Consider the following 19,319-nt stretch of genomic DNA (forward strand, 5'->3'; position numbering starts at 1 on the left):
AATCAAGTTGACTCACCCTAGATTGATTCAGTTTGAGTTTATCCAATCTGACTTGATTCCACACAATCTGAATTATTCAATTTAGCTGCGCTGTGCGCAGTCCAGTTCAGGTCAATTCAAAATCCATTCAAGCCAATTTAATTCGGCTCAACTCAATACCACTTAATGCACTGAAGATTCTTTTGTGTAGGTGGATAAAACCAGTCATAGGGCTACTAAGCTGTCTCGAATCCCTGTCTAGTGTGAGAAAGAGTGCTTTTGTTTAGCAATATTGGGTAAAATTGCTCAACCCACAGACAACCATTAAGGTAATGCTGGAAGGCAGATGAGCTGAATGCCGAGCTGTACAATGCGGAGCAGAGTCTTCAAGACGCAAATAAAAGGAAGCATCGCAGTGAGGGGCTTGCTATGTAGGTCTTTGTGTGTGCTCAAATGTGTGTCTGTGTCAGGGAGTTAAGAGAGAGTGTTTGTGAGCCTCCGCAGATGTGTGTGATTCTTGGAGGCAGAGTGTGCCCGGGCTTGTGAATGTGATTCCGATCCAGAGGGAATGGAAGAAGAAACTGATGTAAGAGATGGAAAACTTTCCTATCCACTTGTGTGTCATCATATTCTTATCAGACTTCATTTGCTTGCAGTGAAAAAGTGTGTATGCATAAGGATCTGGGAGGGTGTGTAATTATGTGCTATTATGTACACACAAAAGTGTTTCGGTGGGCACGTCTGTGTGTGTTAAAATCATAATTTTGACAGTGCCTGCCACATGTATCCCTGCTTCAGCTTGCCTGCGTGAGTGCATGTATCTGCTGGAAAGACATTCCCACATTCTTGCCATTTCCACAGAGAAGTTGAAACAAAAGCTGAAGGGAGGAGTTGTTAACACGGTAACATTATCAGCTGAACACCCTGTCTGTATTATCTTGTGTGGTAAACAGCTGAGACAGACAAGGGACTTCTAATCACATTCCAGCTCTGGTTGACCTTGATGTGTAAGGAAACAGACAATTTGTCTCCTTTTGCCTCCTGCAACCTCCCTCCCTCTGATTCTCTCCTTCCTTTGTCTTTCTCTGGCTGCACTTAGGCTGCCACACATGGAAGTGCACATGCTGTCTTTGTGGCTTTAATTCAATGAATCCTAAAAATAATCTCAACCTTTAGCATCGCCTGTTGCCCTTTACTTTTTACATTCACATTCTTATCTTGAGTCAAAGCGTTTTAAAGAGTATGGGCGACCAAAACATCACTTTAAAAACCTCATCTTCATCCCACTGAGGACATTTGGACTGCACCTTGTCTACGCTGGCTACATTGTGAAAGCAGCATGCCAGCCCAGCAGCAGTAGCAGCTGCAGTTCTCAATCATTTTGTGTTCAGTTGGAGCGCCGCTGTGCAATCTGAAAAGTTTCGGCAGCAGTCACGGCCCAATACACTCTACATAGTCCCGGAGAAAATAGCAGAAAAACAGGTGTGAAATGGCAGCTTCGAAATGAGACCAAAACAGTTCTTGTGCAGATGCAGCCTGCAGTGCTTTCACATTTACCATTTTTCAGGAATTTGAAACCAAATCTGGTCCTCAAGCTAAGGCTTTTCCCCTGTATTACAGAGTTATATCTGTGGAAGTGAGTGCAATGCAGCTGAAGATTTGTTTGGTCAGATTCAGTCTATGAGCTTAGTTTCTTTCAGTTAAATTTATATCAATGTAGCTGTTCTAACAACAGAGGAGTTCAAACAGATGGATAGCTCAAAACCTGTGATTGTAGATATGTCTATACTATGTACAGTACTACACTGTAAACATGGAAATAAATAAATAAAAACATGAATAAAAAAGTAAAGGATTATTTTGTCCAGTGACCTTAAAAAACATGACAAAAACATTTATGAGTCATTTATAAATCTGATCGTTGCCTATATTTAAAATATAAATGTTGAATGAAATGATTTAACTAACAAACTATTATTCTTTCAATTTCAGCTGATGCTTCTAAATCTTAAATTGAAGGTGCGATGAAGATGCTTTTGTACTTCCATTCAACTGTGGCTCTTCATGCCAAGAGCCCACAAAGTACTGCTGAATGGCAGGTCGACAAAACTGTCAATAAAAGGGAAATTCGTGTTTCTCGATGTTTACAAATGTCAGTTTGTTTGTGAGTTTTAATAATGGACCTTCAGTGCACTTTCAGACGCAGACTATTTATGTTCGTACAATCTCGATCAAGCGGAAAATCAATGTTTACAGGGTAAGCAAGTGTTCTAAATCTACAGCCAAGCACCTAAGAAGGGATAGTGCGATGGTCAACCCTTTCTTAGTCTCCTTCCATCATTTAAACCTCTCTCACTCTGTCTCATTTCATTCAGTCTGGCTCATGTTTCCTCTCTCAAGTCCACTGCCTCTAACCCCAGCACCTCCCCTCCCCTCGTGCTTTGCTGCCAGGTCAGCAGATCAGTTTCAGTCTGGCTCAATGGGTGATCCCCACTTTGGTTACCTTGTCCTTCTCACCTCCCACTTACCTCCACCTCCTCATCTCCCATCTACTCGCCCCTTGAGCATATGGCTGGCTGAGTGGCCTGAACTCGTCGTGACTTTAATAAATACCTCAGTGTGCTGGTATCATCATGACAAGGGTCACGGGATGGTTACAGTGTGCGCATTCGTGTGTGTAACAAAGCAACAGGGAGGGGACAGTGTGTGGTTGTGTGTTTCTGTTTGTTTCTGGATGACAGTACCTTCACCTCTACGACCCAAATGCACGCTGCATGTTATCACAGGGGGCGTATGTGCGGATGCATTCATGTGGCATGCATGAATCTGAGTCTGTGACAGAGGCTCATCATATTTAATCCTGGAGGGATTTTGCTGAAATGAAAAGCTGCTTTTCAATTTTATAATCCAGTAGACCTAATCTCTCCACCCGCACCTGTCCATACAGTCCAATTAGATGGACAAGACTGGCCGGATGAGTCCTGTTCACCACAAACTCCCCTTCACCTGACCTTGCTGTGCCAATACAAGTGCCCCGTGTTGTGAGAGTCCAGCAGTGACCTTCACCAAGTGTTGCAGAAATGTGCAGTGCGCAAAAAACTGCACCGTCGACCCACCTGTTTCCACTGCAGTCTTGGCCTTGTTAACAGGACATTGATTGGACTTGGACTGAATGTGTGTGCATGGGTTTAAGATGATGTGTGACTGGTTCGATTCAGCCTTTGTGGCACCGAGCGCTCACCCGCCCCCGCACACCCGCTGGGTTCAGCAAGAGAGAAAGTGCACACTACAGTAAAAGAAGTCGCACTAGTGAAAATGCTGAGTCGATTTATTCTCGGAGGTCAGTGTGGCGCATGGAAGATGCAAGGGTACCAGCGACGGGGTGTTTAGATTTATAGCCTGGCATATGGCAAAGAAAGTTGGAGACTGATGGAAAGGAAGAGGGAGTGAGAGTTAAAAGGGGAGAAAAGTGAACAAGTGAAAAGTTCAAAGCGCTCTTTCAGATTAAGTTACACTCTGCAAAAAGGATGAAAACCAAAGATAACTGGAAAAATAACTGTTAAGTTTGATAAGCTTTAATTGTGGGTGACTGAGGACAACAGACAGGAGGAACCTTGTTGTGATGAATTGTGCATTTTTTTTGTGTGTGTGGTGGAGTTAAAGGGTGGAACAAGGCCACTTTGCCCATATTGACTGCAGTGCCATGTGACTGCTGTGATCATTAATGTGTCCTGATGCCAACGGGTATCCTGATGACCCACATCTCAGCAGTCCACTCTCAGTCTCTGGCTGCCACCCAAACCAGGCCTCTCTCTTTCTCTCGCTCTCTTGTCTTCTATCTTTACTCCCCGCTTTCCATGCCTCTCTTTTCTTGGAGAAACATACTCCTATCGTCTTTCTTAGAATTTGTCCACTGCAGGTGTAAAAGTGAAGTTGCAAGGAGCAGAGGTGGTGAGGGTAAACAAAACTAAATACCTGGGCTCAACCAACCTCCACAGCACTGGACAGCATGTAAGAGAGGTGAAGGGGAGAGTGCAGGCAGGGTGGAGTGGGTGGAGATAAGTGTCAGGGATGATTTGTGACTGAAAGATAGTAGCAAGAGTGAAAAGGGAAGGTGTTAGTGAGAGCTGCTATGATATATGGTTTGGAGACTGATGAAACGACAGGAGGCCAAACTGGAGGTGAAGAGTTGAAGATGTTATGGTGTGACCAGGATGGACAAGGTTAGAAATGAGTATATCAGGGGGATAGCACGGGTTGATCAATTTACAGACAAAGTCTGAGGCTGAGATGCTCTCGACATGTGCAGAGGAGGGATAGTAGGTATGTTGGGGAAAGGATGTTGAAAATGGAGCTCCTGAGCAGAAGGAAAAGAGGAAAAAGACAGACAACATTCATGGATATAGTGGAAATTAAGGGGGTCGGCGTGACAGAGGAGGATGTTAGAGACAGGGTGAGATGGAGGCAGTTGATCAACTGTGGTGAGCAAGAAGAAGTTTGGTATTGAACCTCTATAATTTTTCTATTACTGTTAGAGACACACACCCCCGACCCCCAACACAAACACACACGGACACACACACTTCTTGTAGAATTTAGTTAAATAGCTAATCATTTAGACCACATTTCTGTTTTTTTCACCATTTTGTCCCTCACCATTTCCATTCGTATACAGATATCTTTCCCACTCTCTCTCTCCCTACTCCTCAGTGGACAATTTACATAAAAACAACCAACACTATTAACTGAGCTGTCTTGTGATCTTGTTTCCTCTTTGATGCAATCTTGCACTTTATTCATGAGCATCCAAGTTGGTCTGATGATGTGCTGACTTCAAATGAACAGCTTTTAATATTTTCACTGACCCAGTAAAGTAGCTTTAAAATGCAGAAGTTCTGCCCCATCTCGTTTACTCCATCTTCTTCCCCCTCCTAACCTTCTGTAATTCTCACCCACTCCTGATCTAATTCTATTCCAATTTCTGTTGGCATCGCAAATCCTACATCTGGCACATGCACACCACCTATTACTCCCGGAGTCTATCTCTCACTTGCACTCATGTATAAAATGCATATGCCTTCATGGAATAAGCACTACTGCGAGCAAAGTGACAGGCACCCACAAACAAAAACCTGCTCATGTCGCTAAACTGTTTGAGTTAACAAATTTTGACATGTAAGCGAAACCAAGTCACGCATGAGCTCCCAAAATCTTAGCCAGCACACACACACACACACACTGTGTATGAAACCAATGGGTGTTGGAAATTTTGGGGGTCAGCTTGGGTGGGGAGGGGGCAAACCTCACTGCAGAATGGGAGTTAATTACCACATCCGATCAATAATTCATTACTCTGTCAGTTTGTGTGTCTGTGTGAGTCTCTCTCTGCTCTGGCATGTTTTGAGTGCACATAAGCATGAACACCAAACTCTCCCAGTAAGCATTTTCTTTCCCTGGGAATGGCAGATTAAGAGGATTGAATCCGTAATGGATTAACCTCTGCAGTTTGTGTGCGTATGCATATGTGTGAGTGTTCCTGTGTGTGTGTGTGTGCACGTGCACTGAGCGGGATCAGAGAGCCCATGTATGAACTGATTAGCCTAAGAAGCTGCTCTCCTTCCCTTTTAATGACCACATCAGCACTTTTCTCACCACGTGGAGGATAAATGTAGACTTGTCTGTCAAGGAAATGAGAAGCCCGCCTCTTTAAGAAGGGTTAGCTGTCATTCAAATATCACTCGTGGGCGCACTCCCTACAGAGTCCGGAGACCCTGCTGTGTCAGTGTGGCCGTGATGATAGATAGTGACTGTGTCTGTGTATTTGTAAATGTGTATACATGTGTAGGTGGAGGGGTGAGTGACCATCTCTATGGTGCATTTATTTATCAGCAGGAATTCAGCTTTTAACTGCAGCGCCTGGATTGAAAACCAAAGCCATTGCATCCATTAACTATATGACTGATATTGTTTATGGGATAAACATATATATAAATGGAAGAAAGATAACAGCTTGACAAGGGAAACAGAAACACAAAATGACCAATTACCCTGCTGGAAGCAACTATTCACCCACACCCCTCTCTGTTTTCACTCCGACTGATCTCCTCAGGGGTTCATACACACGGTGTCACATACACACACGTGTGCGCGCGCACATATACACACAATCATGCACATTCACGTACTCTTTGGCTACAGTGTGAGCTTGATGTATGTGCCCTGTAGTAGATCTTGCTAAACAGAAGGCCGATGTTTGACATGGAGCGCACGCGTCTGACAGCAGGCTACCGCCACACTGCTCATAGGCTTAGTATGCTGACACAGACACAAAAAAGTGCGTAAGCATACACACACACACACACACTGACAGCTATTTTGTGGAGATAAAATGGTGTTTAGACATCAGCGACAGGGTTTGCAGTACAGTATGTCAGCAGATGTGTGAATAAGAAGACATGAAGCCTGGGATGAAAAGGAGGAGATCAGGAGCCACACAGCGGACAAAGAGACAAAGAGACAGAAAGAGCTGAGTTTTTTAAGACAGAGTTGTAAAGAGGGACCAGTCAAAAGAATATTCAACATCCAGTGCGCCTACCTGTTTGCTGTACTTGTTTCCAGTCTGGCAGCCATACTCTGAGCACTGGTCAGATCCCAGGGACATGGCATCTGCATTGCCACTGCCTCCACTACTGCTGCTGCTGGAACCAGCACTTCCCACACACCCACCACTGCCTACAAAGGTGTTAGAGGGAGGCAGCTCCTGGACTGCCTGGTGCTTCTTTCCCTCTGCTGGAGGTGAGTGAGGCTGAAGATTCACTGCGGGGAGGGGCGAGCTGGATTTGTAGTGCCGGGCCAGATCTGGGCTTGACTGATGCCTCCTACCACCGCCCATCCGCGGGCTTCCAGGGTCACCATCCACAGCACAGTAACGAGCTGCCAGGCGCTCACTAGCACTGCTCAGATCCTCTTCATCATCATCATTGGCATGGCGACGCAGTCCGTTGACTGTGACTATACCACTGTAGAGGGCTCTGTCTGACTTTCCTCCTCCAGGTCCATTCCCACTGCTTCCACTGCGCTTGTCCCTACGAGGCTTGCGTCCACGATCTGATCCCCCACCACGGCCAACCTGTGGCTGCGCCCCCGTGGGACCAAAGAAATCTTCCTCTGGCTCCTTCTTGCCGGCCTCATAGCCATTCTTACCCTGAGCACCACACTGCCGAGCTGTGACTACCAGAAGAATAACCAAGATGACTGCTGCGGCTCCTGCCAGGACACCAATTGCTACACTGAGGCGCTGCTTGCCTAACGCACGCTCGCTGTCTGGGTCCCCTGCAATGTCTAGTGACAGCGGAGCCATCAGGCTTCGGGCCACCTGGGGAGAAAGGGAATAGGGGGAAAGATAAGATGCAAATGCAGAGTAAAGAAGGAAAAGGAATGCAGAGACAAACCATCAATAAAAAGTTTAGAGCAGCAACTGTAAAAAGATGACACAGTGGGGGTGAGCCACAGAGAAACATCAAACAGCATCGTCATCTTAATTACACTGTGTTTTAGTGTGAGAGCTTCCCATTATTCCCAGACACATAGGGTGTCACTAAATATATAATTGCTCTTGCTTCCCAGTTGCAGCATTTCAAATTGTGCCTCCAATTCTTCACTTGTGATCTCGCATCTTCTGCAGTAGTAGAGAAAAAATCTGGGATTATACTGTTTAAAGCTGATTAAAAGAATAAAATGAAACTTTAGACATAGAGCTCATGGGCAGTTAGGAATGGGAAAAGTAGGAGAAACAGTCAGTAAATGTGAAAATAAATTCAAGAGACATTATGAATACACCCTCTGAATGCAAACTCATCTACTGTCTCATCAATGAACAATGTCCCTATTGTAAATGAAAGCGTAGGCATGGATTTGTTAAGGATTTGGTATCACAATTTTTGCACTGCGAATTGGACAGTTAGACAAATAAGGAGGCCACTGTAAATATGTGAGCTCTGTGGAATTGTCTTTAGAGCCATTTTTCCCCCCACATTTTAAGGTCTCAAGTTTGTTCTGTTTAGCATAATGGTTTTGTTACAAGGTAAATCCACGCTAATCCATTTCAATATACAGCATATTGCACATATTTTGTCTCTGGGCTTAAGATAGATCTAACAATTATCTTCCTTTATGAACACATATACAGGATTGAAGCTCAGACATGCTCTGAGCTTGTACACTAATAAAAGGATCATTATAAGAAAGTGGGTTATGCTGAAACACAAACACAGCCATTAGTGGATATGGAGCCTTGCTCGACAGGAGACAATGAGGCTGTGGTGTTCTGGTCTGCACAGCCCTGCTGATAATATGGGGTAGACTCATGAATTTAAATACGACTAATCAATACAAACCAGCTTTGTAGGCAGAATCATTATTTAGATGCACTACAAGTTTAGACAGATATGAGCACAGTGATATCTATTCATGCACCTACACATGCCCGCAGAGAGTGTAAGCTGTTAGCGAGACAACTCATTCAGCAATCCCGACACCTTGTCACAGAGCTCATACGACAATTTCTTTGACCCATCTAGACAAAAAACTACTGACTCATGTAATTCCTGCTGCCTGCTGCTTAAGAATGTTAGATAATAAAGTATGCAAGGATGGATGGGAGAAAAAGAAGTTAAATATGAGCCCTCGTGGCTTCAGATGGCTCAATAAAAAAATATATATGGTATAACCTGCAGTGTTAGTAATACTGCAGAAAATTCTGCTCATACAGCTGCACTGTGTAACTTGCTCATTATACTACAAAAGGCATATGAGGCTTACTTATACAGAGGCATTCTTTTTGTTATCCATGAGCTGAGAATAAGCCTGGCAGTGTTGTAGTTCGTTGTTTTATCCCCATCTATCAGGGTTAAGTTTCATTGTTTTTCACTGAGTTGTGTTGGTTCTATTCCATTATTCTGCTTCCACTGCAGAGGGCCTCTCTGCCAGGCTCCGCTCTCCCATCAGCCCCACTGTTCTTTTGCCTGCAGTATTCCTTTCCATTCTCATTCTACTGGGCGTCTCTGGCATAGCGCATCCCCTGCACTGTCTGCTGTATTGTGTGTGCAGAACAAAGAGAACATTGCGATGGTGTGTCATATGTACAGATACCACTATGTGATGGTGCAGCCGCCGAGTCTCTGTGTGTTTGAGTGAGCACACAGGCACATGTGACGGCAAAAAACACGAAATGGTGCAAGGTGTATGCTTGTGAATCATCTCCTCTCTCTCTCTCTCTGTGTGTGTGTGTGTGTGTGTGTGTGTGTGTGTGTGTGTGTGTGTGTGTGTGTGTGTGTGTGTGTGCATGTGAGAAGATGAGACAGCCCATGTATTGTCATCCAAGTGTAGATATGCATGCTGTATGCAGGTATGGGTACAGCATACCTGCACAAGAACATTAGATGCCCCAAGTGTTGAGCGATATAAGCTGCCAACTCTACCCCTACATTTGAATTCAACCTTGTGACGCATCCCAAAATCCCAGAGGAATCTTCCATTCTGCTGCATGAGCTTTATTCTAGCTGGACCTAACATTAGCATCTATCTGTTCTACTCTCCAAGGATTCAGTTATCAGCATATCACTGCAGATACTGATGCATCCAGACAAGGAGTCCACACAACTAGCCGATACTTGAAAAGTACTCATTCCCGGTTGGGGGCTCAATAAATTCACACCACAGAATAGCAACACTTTTAAAAATCTTACATTTTTAAGATGAAAAAATATATATTCATATATATATAGATGAACTGAGATAATATACAATTGGTCAAAATGTGAAAGTGGACGTCATAGTAGATCACACTTTTGATGTACCTTAAGGGGTCCCAAATGACAGCAATGTCTAAAATCTCACAACTAAATTCTTTCTTCTTCTACCTCAAACTCTGCAGAATGATATTCCAGATAATTATCCAACATGTGGCTCTCCCAGTAATGTTGGATAGAAAAGACTGGGGTAATTTTCTGCCGCGGTGCTACTGCAGCAGCAGCAGCCGTTTTCGTTCCCTAATTGCATCTGGCATCCATCCACCACTCAGTTTGACTTCATTATGAGATGGAGGTATTCTCTCTTCAATGACTTCTACTCAATTACTCCTTCAAGTTCCTCCTTACAGTCACACTAAACTATGCATATTGTAATCACAGACAGCTTTTATATCAGCTTGGATATATTACACCCTATTGTTTGATTCAGTGGCATGGTCATTTAGGCATACTGCAGCTAATTCTTCCTGCCCTGGTATTGTTTCATCACTTACCTCGTGATCTTTTTAAATTCTCATCTCTTTGATTTCTTGTTTTTTTTTTTATATATATTTCTATTTTTAAGTGTTAAATTCATAAGGTGTTCTATTTACTCCCTTGTGATAAAATCATTCACCCTCTGTCTGCACTCATTTGTTTGACTTTGTTCGAAAAGATATCTGGATGCCAAATTGTCTCCACATGAGGTGAGTCAAAACTTTCAAGCTGAGGTAATACAGGATGTTTTTCCCTTGCTAAAACACAACATTTAGCTTTAAGTGTGGTTCAATACAAGGATTTAGATTACTCAGAGGGCATGTTTAGCACAGTTTTACTGTAGTTGCTATGCAACTGTCTAAAATAGCTATACTAACATAACAGAAAATGAGAAATTAGTTAAAGTTTACATTTCTCAGCTGGCAATCATATATATTCTCCAAGTGTCTCATTTTTAGTCATCTTCCCACCCAGGGAAGCAATACACTACAACAAGCATAGAACGAGGTAGAGTCTGCAAGAGGTGCATCTGCATTATAAAGTGTGCTCTTACAGATTCAGCTAACATTTTGCATAGGTTAGAGTTCAGTGGAACTTTTTATGCTGTCCATATTGACCAAAACATTTTTTTTGCTTGTTATATGTGTGCCTCTTACTACTCTTACTGTTCGCCTCACTACCTCACTACTATTTATACAATATTTATATTTATATAAATCATGATACATGCAAAGAGTGGACAGCTGAAGACCTTTTCCTCAGAGAAAATCTAAGAATCAGTTCCTGCCCAAGTTTCAAGTGGGAGTTGAAACCACAATTTCAGCACAAACACTCTAACCACAAAGCCACTGAACCAATTTAATTAATTAAGCGCCAGTACCAATTTCCACACCAGAGATAAAGTTTCAGTAATTATTACCTGCCAGCATTTATAACTTAATTGAACATTTTTAAAGTGTAATGGGAAGTTCATTTGATTAATACGGAGGCAGAGGAGAAAGAAAGATTTCCACCAGCATAGCATAAGCTAAATTTGAACTCATACTGTTGTAGTTATTTTTGGTATCTCGGTAATGTCTTTGAGTCTAGTCAATTACCTCTGCACCTCTGTGTGGCTCTTTCAAGCCAACTCTGATCTTGCTCTGAAGACTTCTGTTTCAGAAAGCCACACAGATTTATTCAGTAATAGCAGATGCATTATATATTAAAGATTCTCTTTATTCTCCCAGTAAACATTACTCCTTTACCATTTGAAGTGGTTTACTTTATCTAATCTCTGCCCGTGTCTCTTCTCTTCACAGTGTGCTTCAAAACACAATGCAAACTCTATACTGCATTAATATTCAAGTCTATAGTTAAGAGACACGGCTCTGGAATAACTTCTATTCAAATGTACGAACATACTTCAACCTATTCTGTATCAGAGGGCCAAAACTGGGACAGGGCGATCTCTCTCTTGCTGGCTCTCTAACATACTTACCTCTAATGCTCTCTCTCTCTCAAACACACTCTTTTCCTCTCCTCTTTCTCTCTCACTCTCCCTCTCTCTATCACACACACACACACACACACACACACACACACACACACACACACACACACACACACACACACACACACACACACACCTAATGCTTTCAGCTTTGAGTTCAATGTACCATAAAAGGAGAACCACTTCAGTAATAACAGTTATTTTAACCACACACACATTATAACAATGCATGCTGGACAAAGAACACACTCCAGTAGGCTCCAAACTACAAAGAAGCTGGCATTGCCAGTAGCCATCAATTGAGAAATGGGCTTCTTTATCTGGGGCAAATGTAGGCACATTTTCCCCCAAAAAACTGTCTGAAAATTACACTATGCAGGCTGCAGAATCTCTGCATTTATTCATTCTGCAGCCACAGCTCCTGCACTGTAATGTGTAGACATTGTGGCCCCGGGGCAATACCATCGCTGTCAATATTTGTTATCATTATCAACAGTGTGGAATTGTGGTTCACATTTACCAAAAAGGGACAGTAGGTTTCATTAAATCTTTTACTTTGAGTTATTTAACTTAATGTACTCTGTGGGAGAAATCAGTTAGCATAAGACTGTATTAATACATGAAGTTACCTGTGCATCCACTAGTGAAGCATTAGCCAAGCTCTCATTAATGAAGACATGAACCAGCGCAGTGGCACAGAGAGAGGGGATGCCACTGTCATTCACTCGGACCACCAAACGATGTAGACCTCTGTGGCGGCGCTCCAGAGGCTCTGCCAGGGTGATCACTCCATTGGTGTGGCCAATCTCAAACAGTCGGAAGGGATTTCCTCCTACTAGAGAGTAGTGAAGATCAGCATTTGGGCCTGTGTCTGAGTCTATGGCTGTTACAGTTTTGACAATGGTGCGGGCACTGCTAGCAGGCGGTAGGAGGGTGTAGGACTCGTTGGCTGGAGAAGTAATTGCGGGGGCGTTGTCATTTTCGTCCGTCACAAAGAGCGAGACGGTGGCAGTAGCAGTTTTGCGAGGCTCACCTCCATCCACTGCCCGGACACGGAAAGTGTAGGTGGAAAGCTTTTCACGATCAAATGATGCAGAAGAGAAGATGGTTCCAGTGTTGTTCTCAATGGAGAACAACTCTTCATTCTCTTTTTTACCATCTTCTCCCTCTGATTTTTCTCCTGTCATCTTCTCATCAACTCCATCCATCTCTACAAAAAGACTTAGTTCTGCATTCTGACCTTCGTCAGCATCAGTCACAGTGACCATGCCAACTGGACTGTTGGCTAGCAGATTCTCCTTTACATAAAATGTGAAGATTTCCTGAACAAACTTTGGAGCGTTGTCATTGCGATCGGTCACCTGAACAACAACGCTGGCAGAGCCTTGTAAAGACGGGGTGCCTTTGTCCTTTGCAAAAACCCGCAGTTCATATCGCTCTCGCTGCTCACGGTCCAAAACCCCAGTGGCACGAATGTCTCCATTGTCTGCATCTATGTAAAATGGTCCATTAGCAGCAGGGTCGAGTGAGTAGGCAATTTCAGCATTCTTGCCACTGTCTGCATCTGTAGCTACAACAGTGACTACCCTTTCGCCAGGCGAGTTGTTCTCTGCAAAGTGGACCTCCACAACACTCTGGGCAAAGGTTGGAGCATGGTCATTGATATCTACAACTCGCACCATCAATGAGCTGTTACTAGAGAGACTGGGGCTGCCAGAATCTACTGCCACAATTGTTACACTGTACTCTTTTGTGGCCTCGTAGTCCAGCAAGGCAGAAGTGTGTAAGAAGTACTTTTTCTTGTTCCTGTAAAAAAAGAAAAAAGAAAAAAAAGAAACATGAATGCAATAGACATTTTACAGGGAAATGATATACGTCTGATCTCCGGTGGAGACAAATAATGATATTTCTTATTAAACTGCACTGGCACTGAGACACCAGGTGTTGCAGAAAGTTAAGTGGCTATTGTCTTGGTATTTTTATGGGAAATGTTCTATTATCATATCATACAAAATGTCACTTCTTTTGATTTTAGAAAGCCCAAGGTCACATCTTCAAAAGTCTTGTGTTGTCTCTCCAACAGGAAAAAAAGCATAGAGATACGTAGATCACAGTGATTAGAAACAAAAAAAAGACAAGCACTCAATTAAAAAGAAAGGACTAGAGAATACCTTGTTCTTTTTTTTGCCTGAAAATTAACATCTGTCGAATAATTTCACTTTTCTTTCAATCAGCTCTAATATTTGCTACTTTAATAATCATTGGATTTAAAAACATCTTCCAAGGTGACTGCAATAATCTGTGAAGGGACACTAACACTGGAGAAACTGTGATTGTGACATTTTAATTAAAACCATGTATCGATGTGGTGAAGACCTCTTATCGTTACCACTTTGACAAATTTCTTTAGTCGACAATAGCCTTACATTCAATAAAACCACTAACCTCATTGTACAGGTGTCTGGTACTAACAATAATATCCTAAGAGGCTTTGTCTTTTTTTTCTCACTCCTGCCATTCAATGCCTTAAGGGAACATTCTTATAACTGACTGAAGTGCACTGACATCTGTAGTCATCACTGCTGGAATAATATTATTTAAAAGTGCAAAGCCCTTGACTATAATGAATATTTGTGCCTTAAGTTTACAGATTGTAAGATAGCTTCCCTACTTTGTAACGTTAGTGAATGAGTGACACTACTTGAACTAAGCTCAAGTGAAATTGGCATGGAAAAACACTTGAATTCTCTGTGAAAAACAGAGATCTAGATGGAAACGGTTTGCTGGATGTGTTGTTATCAGTGTTAGAATAAGCAGGTGTATATACATTTTCATATGCTGTATATTTCTGAATCATGATAACAGTTCACACGGTTCAAGGTTTGTATGGTATGTATGGTGAGGAGATACCAGTGAGTGAGCCAAGAAGTAGCTTCACATTAGTGTACAGTTTATGGAAAATGGGGGTTGACAAATTACAAAAGAAGAAGAAAAGCATCTTACTAAGCTAATAGGCTCCTTCTAGAACAACTTTTATTCACCATTCATCACTGATTCTACAAGTGTGCGAAACGCTAATGGGGGGGATTAAATATTGTTATTAAAAATATATATATTCCCACATTTGATGTTTTGATAACAATGGTAGAGAGTCAGGTCTTTGTATATGGTTCAAAATCTCCCATAGGTGTTGTGCTGGGTTGAGATGGGGTTACTACAAAGACCATATGATTAATATCATTTTTATACTCATAAACCATTTAGTGACCCCTTGTGCCCTATGGATTAAGGCCATCAGTACAGAAATATTTCATCAAGCAATAAAGGTGAGCACTCAGGACACCTTTGTATTGATTTTTGGAGACCCTTGCCTTTAAGGGAACAAACTGTTCCAGGAACTTGACCTCCATAGCATGACAGAGCCCACAGAATCTCTCCGTATAAGGATCAAGGGTTCAAGTTTCCCTCTGATTGTTCACACATCTGTGTTCTTTGATAACTGAATTAATCACTGTACATAAGTGTTAATAAATAGCTATAAATTACCTGTGTTTGATGGAATTTTAAAGTTGTATTGTTTGATGTATATGACCCTTTTTTTAATAAACAATGACCTCGCTGTTGTTTTTCAACTCTGTCATTTTGATTCAGGTGCTTAATGATACATAGACACATGTTATTTTACTAATATTCTGCCTGTTTGCTAATGTTTTGTCCCCCGCTCAAGTGAAGTTGTGTATCATATTGAACTTTTATTTGAAATGCCTCATTACTTCATAATTACCAAAGATAACTTACTGTGTTGTGCTCCTTAAAAAATTTCCACCGTGCTTTGGCAAGGAATTATTATTAGGATAGAGGTTCATTATCTGACAGTGTGTGCCCAAGTAACTTATTATCTAGTCTTTGATTCAGTGTTGTTCAGCAAATGCTTAATGATAAACACTTATCCTGGCATGTTTACTTTTAACTTTTCAGGATTTTGTGTAAGTTATCACTGTTAACTGTTTTGGTTCATCTTACCTGTCAAAGGCGTCATCTGCAGGTAAGGGTGGGAGCACTGTTTCCCCAGCTGGCTTGAGTGTGAATGGGACATCTCCTACTACTGTGCAAGTCACAGCTCCATTCTCTCCCTGGTCCCGGTCTGACACCTGGACCAGAGCTACTGGTGTGTCCACCAAGACATTCTCTGGCACTAAAGAGGCTCCGTCTCGTACAGGGATCCGGCCAATTTTTCGGATCTCTACAACAGGAACGTTGTCATTTTCATCCCGAACAGCCAAAACTACCGTGGTTCGATCAGTGCGGGGTGGCTGGCCGCGGTCCCTGGCCATTACTGTGAACCTCAGTTGTGCCACTTCTTCTCTATCAATCCTGTGGAGAACACTCAGCCATCCAGTTGCTTCATCCAGCCTTAGGAGTCGCCTGACAGACTCAGTTGCAGCTCCAAAGACGTACTCCACTTGCCCATTGACTCCAATATCACGGTCTGACGCTCTAACCTGGAGGACAGGTGTACCTGGAGGGGCATTTTCTGCCATTTCTGCTTCATATGTAGACCTCTCAAATTGTGGGCTGTTGTCATTCACGTCAGAGATAGAAACACGAAGCAGAGCTTGGGAGGAACGTGGTGGGTTCCCTCCATCTCGAACCCTCAGGACAAGCTCATATGAATCTTTTTGCTCACGGTCTAAGGTGCCTTTCACAATGAGCTGTGGCTGTTTTTCACCATCTGGTATATCTGCCACTTGCAGTTCAAACACACTGCTTCTAGCTCCTCCCCCATTATCTCCACTTCTACCCCTCCGGTCCCCAAGCCCATCTACTCTAGTAATGGGGTTTCCTCCTGCTGTGCGTCTTGATGAAGTTGACCCAGCCCCACCGTCCTGAATGAGCTCATAACGGTCAATGCCGTTTCGCCCAAAATCTCTGTCTGTGGCAGTGGGAAGCAGGTAAAGGGTTCCAATGGGCCGATTCTCTTCAACTGAGAGCTGCAGCACGGGTGAGGGGAAGGAAGGTGTATTGTCATTGATGTCTGTGATGACAACACGGCCTTCAAACAGGTCTACCCAGCTCTGCAGTGGCCCGATCACTGACACTTCAAAGTCCAAGAAACACTCATTTTCATCAAATATCATCTGGCACTGGGGGAGTTTCTCTCTGTCGATGCGCCGTGGGCCGGTTGTCAGCTCACCTGTCACATTGTCAATCTTGAAGTACTCTGAGCCGCTCTCCAGGGCAAAGGTGACATCCCCACTGCCTGTACCTGCTGTGAGGCCAAGGTCTGCGGCTACGTTGCCAATCTTGACGTCAGGTGGACCCTCCTCCGCCACCCGGTACCGGAGAGCTGAGTCGGCACCCGGTAGCTGAGTCAGCAGCTGCAGCACTAAGACCACGAGGCTGAGAACCTGCGCCGCGGAGGAGTGCACTGCACCAAGCCTCTGCATGGCTCTTTCTCTCGCTTCTCTCCTTCCCGCTCTGTCTGCCTCGTAGCTGCGGCTCGTCTCTTCTTTATTTATGTTCTGGTGTACCTCACGGCGTGGGTGTTTGGTTTATCCTTTCTTACCCTTTCTCTACCACTCTCTGTGGACTGCTGCCTGAGGTCCGGAGAAAAGCTTTCTGACTGTAGTTCACTTCAGTGGCACAGGCTCCTTTCTTCTGTTCTCCTCCTATACTCAGTGATTTTTATTTTCAAACTTCTATAGCAGCAGTGCTCTTATCTTGCTGGGCTGTTTAAGCCTCAGAGATATAAAAAAATCCATCCTGCTGCGAAAAATAAAACTAATTTATCAGAATTGGATTAATCCACTTCCTCACTTCTTTCTCTTCCCTCCGTAAACCGGAGAGCTATCCGGACAAGGGCGCTTATCAGTTCATAATGCTATTTGTAACTTCTTTTTATTCCAGTCACATTTGGGACAGAGGCTTTTCTCGCGTTTTTCACAGTTAGAAACTGCAATGCAGCACCACTAGAGGAAAGAAAGAGAGAGAGAGAGGGAGAGGGAGAAAGAGAAAACAGCCTCTCAGCTCTCCGGATGGTCAAAATTTACTCGAATCTCAGAAAAAGAATGAAAATCTGTTTGAAACAAGTCTCTGGGATCCTGCTAGACGGGATCTTTTCTTACCTTCAGATCCAGCTGCGTTTTCCTCTTTTTCCCGCAGTGGAGCAACGTGCCAAGCAGTCGGATTCCTTCACGCAAGTTATCTGGAGAGAGGAGTGTTTTGCAAGCCGACTTTCTGATCATGTATTTTCTCATAAAATAGAAAAACCAGAGCCACTCTTTGTGGACTAAAAGGGGGGTATCCCGAGTGCAGCATCAATTTAGCATAATCCTGTGCAGCCCGTGTTCGGGATGGATGTCTCGGTGATGGACCGAGTGTAGATGCGTCTTTTTCCAAGAGTCCCGCATTCTCTCTCACTCCTCCACACGCGCCTCCTCCTCTGGTTTTTTTTCCCTCTCACCTGCACTGCTCGGGACTGCTGCTGCTGCCTCCGGTCTCCAGCAATGCTGCAGTCTCTCTCTCTCTCTCTCTCTCTCTCTCTCTCTGCCTCTCTCTCTCTCTCTCTCTCTCTCTGTCTCTCTCTCTTCGCTACTGCAACATTTTCCCCCATTCGCGTAACTCGATCGCTGAGCTGTAACGGGAGAGGCAGCAGAGGCGGTGTTGGGTCGCTGTGTGTGTATGTCGGTTACTGGGGACAGACCTCACCCCCCTTCCTGTCATATAGGAAGATTAAATGGCTTGGTGTCTGGGCTGCTGACAGCTCCTGGTGGGGAAATATCTTTATTCACGTATTCATACAAAGGACAAGAGAGACGGATAGAAAAGAGAGTGATCTGGCTGTAATACAAGTCAGCCCAGCGCTCAGTCATATTTCTGCTGGTGCAGCTCTTTTGCAGAGGCAAGTGTAGAGGGCTTCATTCATTCTTTTCTGAAAGAGGCAGAAATTGACACAGCCTTTGCGCTCTCACGTAATGGGAAATTGTTGTAATATTTACAATCCTGTGACGGGTATAGTTGCACGGCATGCGTAAACTGTAACCTATAGTATACCTTCCACAAGGCAACACTGCAACCAATGCTCTATTGTAAATAAATGCAGAAATAAATTCCACGGATGAATTAAAAGTGGTAAGCATGCTATCTACCACTTTTTCTGATTTTCTTTTCTTTTCTTTTAACGTTCAGAGGTGTTTCGGTTGTTTCTTGGCTTTCACTGCCTCTTACATAGTCTACTCACACACGTGCGCACACTGGTGTGGAGTTGTTGTCTCTCAGCGGAGGGACCTGCTCGGTGAGAAGCGCAATGCAGCATCGGTCCGCTGCTTACTGAACACTACCGGGATTTCCACGTTGCTGCTCTACTACATCACCTTTGCATTTCTAATTTCCAAGCTAGTCAGGCCGTTTGTTATAGAGCCACTAGCACCGTTTGTCTCCCGGCCTGAAAGCAGGGAGTTCCCCATAACACATAACATTATTGACGGAGTGAGCCCTGTGCACCAGCCATTAGTGAACAGTTTATTGCTGACGGAGAGTAAACAAAGACTGACAAACTGCCT

General features: G+C 43.6%; 1 protein-coding gene across 1 annotated transcript in view; it reads right to left on the reverse strand.

Moving 5' to 3' along the window:
• The window catches only part of pcdh7a (protocadherin 7a), a 40,428-nt gene extending 22,185 nt beyond the window's left edge, over positions 1-18,243 (reverse strand). The window contains exons 1-4 of the mRNA XM_085410004.1: positions 17,883-18,243; positions 15,781-17,726; positions 12,387-13,563; positions 6,575-7,354 (exon numbers count right to left, since the gene is read on the reverse strand). Coding sequence (XP_085266130.1) covers positions 6,575-7,354; positions 12,387-13,563; positions 15,781-17,204 — 3,381 coding nt within the window. The 5' untranslated portion in view covers positions 17,205-17,726; positions 17,883-18,243. The remainder of the gene's footprint in view (positions 1-6,574; positions 7,355-12,386; positions 13,564-15,780; positions 17,727-17,882) is intronic.
• Positions 18,244-19,319: the final 1,076 nt, after the last annotated feature.

The sequence above is a fragment of the Rhamphochromis longiceps genome, linkage group LG6 (assembly GCF_057381845.1).
Source record: "Rhamphochromis longiceps isolate RC_006_pf linkage group LG6, R_longiceps_female_GT1.1, whole genome shotgun sequence".
NCBI classification, from domain to species: Eukaryota; Metazoa; Chordata; class Actinopteri; order Cichliformes; family Cichlidae; genus Rhamphochromis; species Rhamphochromis longiceps.